We start from the raw sequence: 15,252 nt of genomic DNA, 5'->3' as shown, positions 1-15,252 counted from the left end.
TTGTTATACGTCTCCCTCAGAAAACAAATGCAATATTACAATTCTGCAAGAATTAATAAACCTTTTGCCATGAATTTTAACTGAATATAAAATGCAATCCACAGCTTTGGAGGAGAGTGTAATTTCATTAGGTCTCATCAGTGCATAAAAGTTTAAGATCTTCATTTTAAAGCACAACATCAAATTTCTGACATTTAAGGATTGCAACAAAAATGGATCCAACTTAAAGAGCTGTGAAAGGTCTTTCACTGAGTCAGCTCACATTTTGGCACCTGAAGTAGGGAGCAAAGACACCCCAACGTCCCACCGCCTGAGCCAAATTTTTGAACGGTATCAATTCTGACTTGTTTTGACCTCTAATGGTTCTGCTCAGCTACCTGCCTAGGAGAACTAACTTTAAATGCTTTGAATGCCTGAACAGCAAATATGTAACTTTTCTCATCTACATAGTAAACTCCAATATATTTACTCTAATTACTTACTAAATGCTACTTTCCATGCCTTTGTAGCTGCAGAGGTTTGAACTGCTCCCTGAAGGTCTGTAGTCATGATTGAAAGACTACCCCACCTCTGCTGTGTCATTATGGAGTTTAGGTGCATTTTTAGTACCATCAGCTAGGAGAAGTATCCATTGTCCACTAGCACCAGTTATAGGAATTGTTAGAAGTATGTTTGGAAAACAACAAAAGCATTTGGAAGGAAAGTGATCATCTTATTTGTGAACATACTGTATATTTCAGAACAGCCTTTGAGATTGATTCTACTGAAATGTATCTTCAAAGAGCTTTCAGTCACCACCTAATTCACTCACATCAATATTGCACCATGTCATCATATTATCCACACTATCTCTAGTACCCTGCATTGTTGGTGTCTCTAGATACAGCAAGGAGTCCTTTGCTGCATATACTACTATGTTCCTTGAACTGCATGAAATGTTTTTCAACTGACTATATTGCATAATCCAGCATCTAGTTAAAGAATTCAACTTTGAATTGTTGTTTGGGAGCTCTTATGGGATTATTTCCATGCTTCCTAATCCAAAAGTCTCGGTCAGTGTGTTCTTAAATGGGTGGGGAAACAGTTTGTGTGAAATTCCTCTGCCAACTTCTCTGCATTCTTAAGAATATTTTCAACTCCCTCATCTGACCAATGAGATTCTATGATTTTGCTTTGTCCAGTTGTTCCATCACTCCACATATATTGAGATCAGCAGTTTGGACTGTTTTGCTTACAACATTTAGTTTGAACAGTATGTCATGCTACAACACCAAGCTAGGTAGAAGTTTGATGCAATATATGTTTCTGGTGATTCCATTTACCCTGCTGCTGTTCTCCCACAGAAAATCTTCTCCTCTCAAAGTATTATACTTCATAATGGTAATGATGGCACTATCTATCTTCCCAATTTGGTGTTTGATAGGAAATAATGCCTCCAGTGGTTTCAGCGAGATGTTCTCAGATGTTGCTCCAAAATTTGCCTTCAACAAGTCAGTGCACACACACAGACACATTGGATTTCATTAAAAATTTATCAATCTCACTAGAAGCTGATACAGCATTCTGACCACCACGTTCAATGAATGAGACGCAAGACAAAAAAAAGGCTTGGGGGTTTAATACTTAGATCCGTGTCTGCACTCCTTTCTTTTATGCTGGTATTATTATTGTAATCCTGACCTCTCATGTCAGTTTTTACAATTTCAGGATTATCCAGCTGTTAAGAAGCACATTTGTCATTCCAGTTCCTGTAGTATCATCAGTATCAATCAATTCTAGAAAATGCTCTATGACAGTCACCATTGCAGAGACTTTTTCACTAGGGTCTGTTGTAACAAGAGGCACCATTAAAGTCATTTGTTTCTCATGGCTGATGTAAGACGTGAAGTCCAGAGTAAAGAGTAACATCTTGCTGACTTCAGATCTCCTGTTTGACTTTTGTTGCCAGTAACAGTAGGATCTCATTTTGAACTCTGTTTGCAAGATAATGGTGTCTGTAGATTTTTGGGCTGTTGACTCTTGTTAGATGTTCCTGGAATACAGCATTAAACTCAGCCATCAGTCCACAATTTTAAGGAAGTTTCCACTGTGTAGCACACACAGCTGATCTGAAATTCCATGTAGTGCTAACTTTTGGGAAGCAAACATTCTCGCAAAGGCAGTGAGCCTTTTCAGAACGTTAGACCAATAAACAGACTCTGATGCAATCTTCTCTTGATAATCATAATCTGTGGTGACCTTTAACAGTAGTCTCATCTCACACTTCCCCCCCCCCCCCAGTGGAATGTGCTCTGGTGATTTGCTGATTTTTTTGTGGCATGCCACATTTATGGTCAGATTTTTCCAATAATTTGTTCCTATACAATCCAATGTGGCTGGAACATGAGACCAGAAGAGTTTGCAACAAAATCAGTATGCATTCTGGGTTTTCGAGTATATAGGCCATAGGCCATGGCCTATCCACTTTATCACCATTGGGAAGTTTATGCCAGTTTGCTACTTTCATTGTATTTGGGGAACATGAAGTTTTTTATTTGCTATGGCTCTAGTATAAGGAAGTCCCTCAAACTATTGCTCAAATAGCTCCACAATCTGGGATCATCTAGGCTTAAGGAACTAAACTCAACTACAGCTGTTTCTTGCTCCTCTACCACACTTTTCTCTAATATACTTTCTTTGGGAATGTTCATGGTTACATCCATTTCAGATGGTTATATGGATGCTGCAATAGCTACCTGGTCACTCTGACCGACTGGAAGATCAGACATCACTTCATAGCCTCACTACAACTGTGTAGCTCACTGTAAAAGAAAGTTTCTATATACCCCAAGAGAGGTCCTTCCTACTGTCTGTTTCTGAATATTGCCCCAAAGAGACATTTTCTTATTTCATTCTTGACTGCTGCTCTGTGCTAGGAATAGCGGCCCTTGTTTGCAATACTTAGCTGAAAAGGACAAATAAGTAAGGTGGTAAAATGAACTGTGTAAGGGAAGATACTAGTGTCTAAAGACTTTAACTGATTCTGACTAGCATCTCTCCACTGTCTCTGAGTAGCTGAATGTCTGTTGTCTTCAAACGGGTTTGTAGAAGCATCAGAAAACAGAAAGTGGAATACAGCCTCTCCTCTCATTTACTGCAACTCCTACTGCTGTCTTTTATTCCCTTGTAGCTCCTCTCTTGTCTCCGTTATGTCTCTTGTGCCTTTCCTCTAGCACAGCCTGCCACCAGCTCTGTATATCTAGAGCAGAATACGTATGTACCAGCGGCAGGCGTGATTTTCTAAACTCCAGGACCCTTCTTCCCAATCTGGCACCTGAGGCACCTGCCTTGCCTCGCCTCGCCTCATCTCATCATCTCTCTGATCTTCTCTTTCCCCCTTCTGCATCCTTCAGATGCTTCTGAAAATCAGAGGACTCTCCAGAGGAGAAAAGGCCTCAGATAGGAAGAAAGAGATTGATGCCTACTACATAGGATGTTATTTGTGACTGTTGTGGTTTGCAGTTGCCCCATATGTGTATTTATTATTATTGTTACTGGTTGTTTTACTGAGTTTTTAATCTATTAGACACCCACTTTTATGTTGGACATAAAAGATATCATGTTAAATCATTTCTGCAACATATGCAAATCCACCAGAATGGCATAGAAGAGCAATGTGTAATTCAAAAATGTTATATTTTAATAATGCCTTCCTATCTTACAATGCTTTCCAGAATTCATCTCAAATGCATATAGTTGTGTTGTAATTGATCTAACTAAAATTTAAATCAAAATGTCCATGTAATCACCTCCACATGCAACTCTGACAACAGATACTACACTAAACATTAACAGTTCTATTTTTGATACTGTACAAAAAGCCAGATTTATAAGACTTTTTGAATCCCATAGGCTAAAACAAATACATAGACACACTATAGTAAGCACACTTTCCCTAGTAGCCTTTTCAATAACTGAAGTCCTCTTAACAGCCTTTTGTTATACTAAATCAGCCTCCCCAACTTGGTGCCCTCCAAGTGAGTTTAGTCATGTTGCCTGGGAATTGTGAGAGTTGAAGTTGGACATGTCTGGAAAATTCAGTTTGGGGAAACTGGCATAAGCTCTTTTTCCCGTCTTTTCCATTTCCCCCATAACCTCTCTCAGAAGTACTTCATAACCTATGATTCCGTTTATATGCCCTTCACTTAAAAAAAAATGCAAACCAGACCAATAGACACAAGCAAACTGAAGCATTCTTCACTCATAGGTAAAGGGAATTTACATGAAAGATCTTAAATATTTTAAATCAAACTACTGTCTTGGAAGATTGCCTAGCCAAAATAACTTGTTTCAAGTTATTGCTTTTATACAATACCGCTTTGTCAAAATTAACATAACATTCATTTTGATTGTAACAAAGCATCCTAAAGTTGAACTGTGCTGTTTCCAATGGATACTGGCCAAATAAAATTAGCAACTATTGTAGCATTAAAGGTAAGATAATACAATTTTACAATTATGTCTCAAGAAAACCACAGTTCAGAACTGAGCTCTCTCTGTAGGCAAACATCTTTTCAGTGCAATGGGATTTTAATGTACTGCAGTTCACATGGTTAATGGGAAAAACAATTAAAGGCAAAACCAAGGCAGGAATAAAGCAGCTGGACATATTGCAAAAGAAATTAAAAATCAAAATTGTGAAAAAGTTTATTGACATCCACATGTGCATATTCATTCAGGATATTGATGGTAATCAATAAAACTACACATGGGCTTACAGAGTGTCCATTGCCTGCAATATTTTTTTTTCTGTATTTAATTTTTCATCTATCTGGTATAGTACCAAACTCTACTGATCACAAAATTTAGAAAAGAGCAGCATAAAGTTACCACACACGCAAAGTTTTGTTCTTAAAATAGGCTAAAAATTCCAAGGCACTTAAGACAAGAATTCTCTCTCCAGTTCATATATTGATGGCCGACCTGCTTTACTCTTCATCCTACACAAAGGTACTGTACAGTCACTATTTTGACCTTCTACGTCCATATCCAATAAAGAGGGCCCATGGGATTTAGTTCTCTCCTTGGTATCAGTCAGTAACTTAGCCTTTGAATCTCTATCAGCTTCTAAATTACCCATCTCAAAAGGGTTTGGCTTTATACTTTGAGAAATAGCCAGCCAGGGATCCAATCTGCTTCTTAAAGAAGAAGGTCGAGGTCTTGGTATAATATTGACAATTTCTTGCTTCCCTGATGAAAGGTCATTGTGAAAGTTTGTTTGTTGGATAGAGGGTACATGCAGATTCTCAAGAGTTCCATTAGCAATTCCATTAGCTGAGTGGAAGAGAAAGACATTGAAGAGAAATATAAAGCAAACTTATAGTGCTGCTACAGTAGAAAAATAGTATATACAGTATATTAGCCACCAGTAATGTTTAACTATACAACAACAGGTAGCATGATACACAATCATTCTAAGAGCCCCGTGTGATTTTAGGACAACTTATTTCCTTCGGCATCTCTGCATCACACTATCCTATTTTTCTTAGCTTGTCTTCTCTAAGAGACAGCAGCTCTTGAAGTTCAGAGACAGAGGTCTTTCTCATCATCTGCTACATTAAGCTTCTACCTTGAAATACTGGAGTCTGAACATAGGGACTTCTGCCACGTAGCACATTTATTCTGCTATTCATCTGCAACACTTTCCTGAATATACTTTCTGGGACAGGCATTTTTCAGTCCCAGTAAGTTCCACTGTTTCTTTTCCGTCTGATGCTTATGAAGTACATTACTGAGTTATTCATCATACTTAACCCTCTCTCCCACCAATACTCCCCCCCCCCACACACACACAAGTACTGTTTTACTCACTTATGGAATGATACGTATTTCCATCTGACATGGTCCGTCTATGACCCAAAACTTTGACTTTTGAAGAAATGGCACTGGCTGCACATTGAGATTCTTGCTTTAAAGGAAGACTGGGAGATGGCAAATCCGAACTGGTAGTACTATCAACGGTGGCTATTTGTTCTTGTTTGCATGTATGACTTACAGGCAAAAAGTGTTCAATGGGAACTTCTCCATTACCAGGCACTGTGGTCATAGTTGAATCCTCACTGTCAGACTGAAGGAGGCATTTAGTAGAAACAGAAGATATGGACAGGAGGTTCACAGTACTTGCAGATGGACATGATGAAGGGACACATGCCTCCTCTCTCTTAGGCTGCAACCTTACAGGGCTTGCACTTCTGCGAAACTTAGATGCTCGCTGAAACAGGCCATCACGTTTCTTCTTTTCCTCCTTAGGCAACATTTCATCCACACTTTGCAATCTGTTTGGCTCCCTAATATCTAAGCCTAGAGCTATAGAGGCTAGAAGGACAGCACAGCCATACAGCACAGTGTCAGTTTTCTTCTTCTGTAATGTTCTACTGATACTGTTTGTTGGGGTCATTTGTGGAGTGCTATTTGCAGAACTTGCAGAATTTCCTTCTTCAAAGCTTTCCTGTTCTGCAGAATTTAGTGCTTGGTCATCCTTCCAAAGAGGTAGATCAATATAAGCCTGATTTGGCAATTTTAATTGCTTTGGTCGCCTAGGATCAAGGCCTTCAGGGGAAAGTCTCTGTTCTGTACAGACACAAAATTTATTGATGTGTTTATATTATATTATATTCAAAGGTAAATGTATTTTGAAATGACCAATATGAAATTAGAGAAAGCATGGTATTGATACAATCAGGATGTACTTCTAACACAAAGAAAGAAGAGTTTATTGTATCACACAGAATTTTGGGGATCAAAAGTCCTGACTAGTGAAAAGCAAGCAAGATAATAACTTCAAAGCTTACTGGTAAATTTATTTAGATTCCATGTTTTTCAGAATGTTTTTCCCTGCTGTGAAGCCACATTGTGTCTCCTACATCCAATCTCCCTCCAGTTTTATGAATGTCAACATTTAACCAAAATACAGGTAGCCCTCGGGCTAAGAACGCCTGGTTTAAGGGCAACCCATAGTTAAGAACGGAGCCTATTGTAGCAAAATTTGAGTTAAATACACAATTATTCAAATTAAATACACAATGGTTCAAGTTAATTACACAATACTACTTATATAGTATTATACAATAACACTGTTCTGGCTTACATACAGATTTGACTTAAGGACAGACCTTGGGAACGGAACTCATTCTTAAATTGGGGACTTAATTTCTAGTCTCCAAAAGAATTCGCAATGCGTATGGATTTAATCTCAACTGTTCTGTTAAAAGGACAACAGTTTTAGAACATGACTACCTGGATCTGAATTTACTGCTGACAGCACATGACAAAATGAGGTGTTGTCAGCAATCACAGTCATTCTTATAAACACTAAATACATTTTGGAGAAGAGAAGGCATATTTAATAAATGTGAAATATATTTATTTCTATTTTTCTGGAATACAGCTAAATCTATATTGAGCTAGCAGAATTCTCCTCACAGAACAAGAACTTCCCAATGTTCCCTTTGATGCCTTCTAAATTAACCCCCAATCCTTCAGCACAGATCTGGGACATGACCATGGAAATGGGTGGGAATTTGATCCACCATTGTGTCAGTTCCACTGACAGAAGGATACCACTGAATATAATCCTCATGCACCAGCTCAAGAGGGCCTTAGATTTCATTGCCTTGTAAAATGTGGAATTGGCCAGGATAGCTGCAATTTGTACTGTGGAATCCCTACCCTGCTAAACACTTCAGTATATATGAAATCTTGATGTCCGATCTCAAGAGAGTCAAGTCTAACATAAGGGTGGGCTTCTCTGGACTGAACATTATATTCCAGTCCTATGTATCACAGTGAACTCTGTTCTCAAAAAGACATAAGTCCATAAAAAAAGTAGGCAGGGTCAAAAGTGAGTAGGACCAGATTTTAAAAAGCAGGATATACATGATTAATACATTAAATGTATGTATAAATAAGTAAACAAAATATTTAAACAAACCCTTTGCAAATGGTATGCTGCCAAATTTCAGTAGTAAATGAGGACATGGATTTTGGTAGCAGCACTACCTAAAAAATCATGCCCATACTATCTAGAAGTGATGATTTATGGCTTATGGCTCCCTGAGTGTTTTTAGTGCTCCTCTCTTCTAGGTCCTGAAAAATAAATTCTGTATTTCAACGCTTACCTTGGTCCATGAACAAAGAAGCTAATGGGACACCTTTATGACTCTTCATCAAAAGTGTTGACCAAGGACTACCACCGTCTGAGAGAGGTCTTATTCTGGAATCAAAGAAACTCTTAACTATAAAGAGCATTACTCTTTTTATACAAATATGGTTCTACAGAAATAATAAAGAAAATAACTGTGTTTTTTCCTGCACAGTAAAAGATATTTTAGCCTTTGCTACAATATTGGCTTACTTAATTTTGTAAACTATAGGCTAAGTCCACCATATCTGAAGGAGCGCCAGACTGGAAAAAGCTGCTCAAAAGGACTGAGGGATTTTTGGAGACACCAGTGAGAATGGCACAAACACTTCTCCCTTCTCTTTCTTCAGTGCAAGTTTCTTCTGGACTGGAAGGTTTTTTCACTGAGATATATTTTATTCACAAAAGAAAACACACTTTAACTATTTTAGTGACTTCATTAATGCAATGTAAAGGAAAGGACATGCTACCCAGCTGTTACTTTTAAAATATAGTTATAAACATTCCAATAAAAATAAATTTCCAAATAAAGTTTCATTATGTTTGAATATAACAATTAAATCATATTTAGTGCAATTTGACTGTTTTTAGGTTGTGGGGATTTTTTTTTCCCCACAGATATTATCATGACTTTTTCAATAACTTTTTTAGGAAAAGTTATTTTTTTCCAATTCAAAGTTTGTTTAGAAACTCAAATCAGTGATACAAATATTAACTGGAGCTTGAACATATTTTTTCCTAACTTATATCAAGAACTACAATAAGGATAAGCTTATTTCTTTTTCAGATTCATAGTTAATAGCTAAGCTGCAGGTCTTTAATTGATAGTTCTCAACTTCTTCTAACAGCAACTTTATCCAGAATAAACCTAACTACTCTGGGACAGCCTTAGATAATTAACTCTTCTCATCCTGTAACTTTGTGCTAGTAATCCATGTTTGCATTTAGTAAGAAGTAAGGGTGTTTTAGGTAAAAATTGGTCTCTATATCCCCACCTCCAATTTACCCAAATATATTGTAGTAACACTATCCTAGGTAATTATATTTATTACTGCCATGGAAGGAAATACAGAGTTTTGGACAGTTTATAAAGGTAGTAAACCCATGCAGAAAGGGAAGGAAGCATTTTTATCTCTTCCCTCCCAACCCCATTCAGTTGATCTTCTGACTATCTCTCATTTTTCTACAGAATTAATTACTGGCATCATGTAAGCCCCAATATGTTCTAAGTGATTTAGGGACTTCTTATGGCACAGGAAGATCTGATGTAGTCCCTAAATGCTGCAAGGTGCCCTCTAGCTTGCTTCATTACTGAATATGGTATGCAAAATAGTATGCTCCCAGAACAACATTTCTATGAATGAGGAACTTTGCCCATTCCCCTCCCCTGCCAATAAAGTTTCAACTCTTTGTCGCCCATGCCCTGGAACTGCATGTAAAGACAGATTCCCTGGGCAACAGGAACTGCATAGTCTGTGAGCAAGCAGAGGCTTGTGCAAGCCCACAAAAGACTCTGAACTTTGAGACCAAAGTTGCCATACATTCTCCAGCCAAGATCCTCTACCTACCGAACTAAAGAGAAAGCAGAGGACCTTGATATACTCTCTCCACAGAACTCTCTCCCTGCCACATCTGTTTTGCTCAGTTTTATAGGGGATGTTCTTAAATGTTTGGGACAGAGATACAAAGCAGAGAAAGAGATTAGGTTAAGTTTCAGTGCTTACATTTTCAACTAAATACTTTCCCTTATTGAATCTACATATTTTGACACAAAGAACTCATTAATATTCAGTCCAGCATGTGTAATTGTACTTTTGACTTGTCAATTCATAGAGCTCTAGTTATCTGAGCATCTTCACAGTTGTCCAATCTTCTTTTCTCTCCCACCCAGTCTACATACCATTAAACTAAGAACCACAACATCTAGGTATTTATCATAGATACACTATATCATCATTTCCATGTTGCCCATCAACCATACCTCTCTTTGCAATCTGCACGCTCTTTTGTTTGAACTGAGTTTGGTCCCCAAGTACAACCTTTCTTTTTAAAGCTTCTTTTCACATCTTCAAATTCTTCCTGGTGATAAGCTGTGCTTCTTCCCCATGTTCGGTTGCTCTCATCTGAGGTTACTGGAAAAAGATAAAAGATCTCAACAAGAATTCAGCACCTACCCTAAGATTTGCATTACAGTACCACCAAAGAGACAATTTTCCCCTCTAGAGAACAGATAAGTAGGTAATCAAATTAAGCAGGCAAAGAATTAATCTACCAAGGTGGGAAGGTAAGAAAAGAAAGTCAATCAACAGGAAGATACTGATTTTTCATGCTTTTAATTTTTCTTTATTTTTAGATAAATTCAGATAAGCTATAGTTTCTGAATACTTTCATTAGATATAACTAAAATATGTCTTTTATGACTTAATATGCAAAAGTATTTGCATTAATCTGAAATCTCTATAATGGATATCCAAGTAAGTATTCAGGTTATCACTTTATACAAATTCAGCTAAGAAAGTAATACAACCAACACATTGTAGAGTGAATATTGCCTTGCCTTTTGTCTTAACCCCACAGGGAAGTTCATATTCACTTGTGATATCTACATCTTGCTGGTACACATATATACTGTTTCTTTGCCCGTTAGCTGCATTTGAGTCAGTTTTGGAAATCACTGAAGAAACAATTAGAGAATATATATGAAACTACCTGGTGGTACTTTGGCTTGATATAGTAAATCAACACCAGTTTCAGAAATATTCTTAAATAGCAGTCTCAGAGCCCAACGAATGCATGCTAGGAGTGGCTCAACAAAGTCTGGCAGAAAACAGCATATGAACAATTATACAGTATTATCATGCTGGGCTAGGAGTGAGGAGGTCCACGTTCTAGTTCTTCCTCAGCCCTGGACACTTGCTGGGTGCTTTTGGCCAGTCACCCCGTTTCAGCCCATCCTATTCCATAGGGTTGTTGTGAGAAAAATGAAAGAGGGAATATCAGGTATGCTGCCTTGGGCTGCTAGAGGAAAGGCTAGATATAGCAAGAACAAATAAGTATATAAGCACTGGGTGAACCATCTTTAAATAAATCAGTCCTATGATTAATAATGCTCCTCTCAACAGTTTAATTGCTATTTGATAGTGTGAAATCTCCACTGATTATTCTGTAGCACTTATCAGTCTGGGCAGCATGCCCTAGGCATTGATTTGATTTGAGCCAGTTTAACAATCTATATAAAAATATGACTATATTGAATTCAGCAATGCTACACAAGTCCTATTATACTGCACAGAAATGGAAACAGTTATGAAGACAGTGAGAAGATAGCACTGACTGCCCATACATGTTTGTGAGGATGACAATTCTATATTTCACTGCATTTTTCTAAATATTTTGGATTATACCTTAAGATTTATAAGTATAGAGAGCTTGCAAAAGTGAACTTTTGCTTCCCTCACACTCCTGAAAACAATAAGGTTTTTAGGACACTCTGGAGTGCGATGGACCATGGTAAATGGGGATATTGCCAAAAATGAATGTAAATATTTTATGAACATACTATTCCCCCTTCTCTAAGAAACCTCTGTAACTCATGGCCCCTGGTTCTGGTGGTTTCCTAATTGTTGGGCATGGCTTTTCAACTACTGTAGTACTTTTTAAAAAATTGCTACCATTATTGTCCAGGGACATCTAATAGTACTTGCTATTCATCTCAGATCACCAATGTTGGGTTCCAGTGACTGAGACACAAAGACTCTTTCCACAGGAGGCAAATAAAGAAGGGGAAAAATCATATGGTATCCCAAGATCTTTTTCAATGTGCAGATTCTAAGAGTCCAGGGAACAATCTATATGTGGAAGATGGCTTGCTATGCATGCAATTTACCTAAGGGCATGTGCATTTCTAAGACTTTCAAGTAATTCTGATAAGTAGTTTCTCTTCTTAATTGAATCTGGTTGGGATGGGGGTGAAACGCGCACTCTTATTTGCTCAGTGAAAGAATTATAAACTCAGTAATTCATTTTGCCCAATTCATGGACTCTGAAAGAAACTGATAGCCCACTCTATTTTTCAACAAATGAATATTTAATTTAATCTTAGTAAACTGAGTTCTATTCGTTAGAGCTTCAGACTGATAATGACTATTATCAAAGCTAAATTAATTAATTAATAAAGCAGATTTTAAATTCTTTTGTTAAAAGTTGATGTGACCAGTCTTGGAATTTCCATCTACACAAAAAGAGTCTTGGTAAAGATAAAAAGATACCTGTATCTAAACTTGTAGTTGTATATCAACTATTTAAATTGTGTGATTGCAGTACAGCCCAAATCAGGGGAGAAAATGTGCTGCATGAGTAAGAAAATAGCTTCAGCTTTACCCAAATAAGTACACAGGTTTTAATGTCTGGAAGAGCTCTCCTTCAACTTTATCTATTAACTCTGAAGGAATAGAAGATAATGGGAACAAAGGATTAAGAAAATGGTGTTCAAAGAGAAGAAAATAATCTTTTGTTTGCAAGACATCCAGGTTGAAAAACTGGCAGACAATACCCTCTTTCAGTGCTGGGAAACAGGAGTGATAATTTATTATCCTCAAACAGAACACACTGAATAATTAACCAGCATTAGCGACTGAATGCAATGGGAAAACACTGAGATTTAAGCTGAACGTAACACTCCCTTCTTTTCCTCTGCTGGAAATGACAAGTTCCATGCCAGCATACACTGTTCACATATTCTTTTTCACCCCTTCTAAAGTCAAATTTAGAATTTTTAAAAAATTAAAAATAAACATTTCAAATTCTCCAGAAGCAAAATTGTGTCACTTTGCCAGGGCAAAACTGGCATCCTGTTACTTGTAGAAACTGAAAATTGTGTATTTCTCCTTTGTGAAGTGTCAAATCCAGTCAATTAACTAGTAGTAATTAAAAAAACACAGAAATTCCATATTCAGAATCAATACAGTTCAAAGTTCAAGATGCTAAGAATGATCAACAGGGAAGACTTTCATCAACTACATTATCTGTTGGAAAGGATGAATGTTACATGAGCAGAAATCGATTCATAGTGAACAGTATTTCTTCTTCCTCTTGCCCTCCTTATCCCTGCTCTGCCTCAATATCTGTTCTAGGGGCCCTAGGGAACCTTCTGGAGGAGATTTTGGAAAAATATGGAGGGCTGCAGGGGAACAGCAATCATTCTCTCCAATTCTATCAGCACAAATCAGTTCTGCTGAGGGAAACACATGACTTTATTCACCCCTGTGAAGTTGAGGAAACTTCTGGCTTGCCAATTCTGGAAACAGAACGCTTGGCTGATGGACCATGTCTTGATCCAACAAGACACTTGTTTATACTACAGAAATGCAAAGTACAAAACTGTGTAAGTAAGCAATTTTAAATTTTCCACCTCAACAGTTAACAGCTATAATTGTATGCCCAGTTACAAATGTGCAAATATATACTGGTATCAGCAGAGCTGGGAGATGAAGTGAGTAACTGCAGCAGTGCCTGTCTTTGACAATCTCCTCTCAGCTAAGAGTCTTGGGTTAGATTCATAAATTCTGGAACCTCATTTCTGTTTGCGTCCAAAGTCTCTGGTGAAAGACGAAATTATATGTACATCCACAACCTCACCCATACAAAGATATATTATACCATTTTCAGTCCTTTCCCTATTTGCATCTAACTTCAGCAAAAACGACCCGGCAAGATCTTTTTTCTGGCCTGTCCCTACAACACTCTTTTTCTAATGCCCAGCCTGTGAGTAATACTTAAGTCATCCTTAGCTGTACTGGTGTTAAAGTAGTGTTTCCCCCCTTAAGCTGATAGTATCCAACAACAGCTGTGAAGTGTGCAAAATCTGTTCTGCTTTGCCACTGGAAGAACTATCGGGTGATCAGTACTGGCAGGGATCAGAGAGGTATTTGTTGAACATTTCAGGTTGATGCAGCCACTACCCTTTCCCTCCCTGGTTACATCATATCTCTTGCCATTCTCCCTTGATTCCTAAACAGCCTCACCAAGTAATGCTCAGTTGGCAGTAATGTAAGTGGTTTAACTATACAGCCTTTACTGGTTTAGCGCAATAATGTATTAACGAAGCAGCAGAATGGTGAATGAATCCTCTTCCCTATTGCCTCTTGAACAGAATATAGAGGAAGCTTCAGACCAGCATCAATTCCCTATATAGAAAAAGGACAGGAAGCAAAGAGGACAGAAATCCCAAGTAAAAGTGTTGTTATTCACCTTTGTTCACAACCCCCATTTTTAAACATTTTCTTCCACTTGGGTTACAACAAAATGGGGTATAGAAGAATGGGCATGGGAAGGAACCTAGAGATGACAGGTCAGGTTATACTATATTTAATGGATGTTTTTTTCCACCTGCTGCTGGCATGCAGAAACAGGAGGACACAGGAATTACCTAATCACTTTGCCTATCAAGTGTTGAACAGCAAAATCAAGATAGCACTATTTGGCAGACAGTCAAAACAGAGACAGTAGAGTCAGGACAGGAATTGGCATCGAGAGTAGCAAAATTATTGCCTGAATAGTTTTGCACCAACTCAAGTGGAAATACTTTAATTCAGCAATGGGAAAAGTCCCTTTAAAAAAAAAAAGAACTGAAATCTAACTTTTCCTCATTTTCCCTGTTAATAGCTTATCATGTTGCTCGGCCTTTTTGTATGTTGCTATTATTTGCCTTGTCTTCCTGAGATGAGTTACAATATACACATACCCGACCAACCTCTTATGTTAATCAGAGACACTGACAATATATTTTCTACCCACAAGGTAAAAGGATTTACATGAACTGACGGTACAGGACTTATGCACAAGTAATCCTTAGGAATGATTAAGGGAGCACGGCCAAGTATGCATTATTTCCCCAATTTATCCAAGGTGCTACAGTCTGGTGTGATATCCAGATTAAACAACCAGTTCAATTCAATTCAATTGCTGTGCCGGGGTGGGGGGGGGGCACCACATCAAGGATAGGAGTGAAGATCAAATGGAAAATGAAAGAAGAAAAATAGAACTGAATTAGTTTGAGCCGAAAGCTCAACCAT

At 37.8% G+C, this 15,252-nt stretch overlaps 1 protein-coding gene across 2 annotated transcripts in view; it reads right to left on the bottom strand.

Moving 5' to 3' along the window:
• Positions 1–3,727: 3,727 nt before the first annotated feature.
• MAP3K21 (mitogen-activated protein kinase kinase kinase 21) overlaps positions 3,728–15,252 on the bottom strand; it is a 45,804-nt gene continuing 34,279 nt past the window's right edge. The window contains exons 7-11 of one of the 2 annotated variants that reach the window (XM_025165892.2): positions 10,737–10,853; positions 10,161–10,311; positions 8,157–8,251; positions 5,851–6,609; positions 3,728–5,313 (exon numbers count right to left, since the gene is read on the bottom strand). In XM_025165892.2, the coding sequence (XP_025021660.1) occupies positions 4,919–5,313; positions 5,851–6,609; positions 8,157–8,251; positions 10,161–10,311; positions 10,737–10,853 (1,517 nt within the window). In that variant the 3' untranslated portion in view covers positions 3,728–4,918. The remainder of the gene's footprint in view (positions 5,314–5,850; positions 6,610–8,156; positions 8,252–10,160; positions 10,312–10,736; positions 10,854–15,252) is intronic. The other variant, XM_007426951.4, reaches the window with a different exon arrangement.

The sequence above is a fragment of the Python bivittatus genome, unplaced genomic scaffold, assembly GCF_059951505.1.
Source record: "Python bivittatus isolate LINGU-HERP-01145 unplaced genomic scaffold, Pbiv_v1 ctg000020_np1212, whole genome shotgun sequence".
In the NCBI taxonomy this organism is placed as follows: domain Eukaryota; kingdom Metazoa; phylum Chordata; class Lepidosauria; order Squamata; family Pythonidae; genus Python; species Python bivittatus.
The sequence above is the reverse complement of the archived record's forward strand: the minus strand, read 5'-3'. Positions and strand labels throughout refer to the sequence as shown.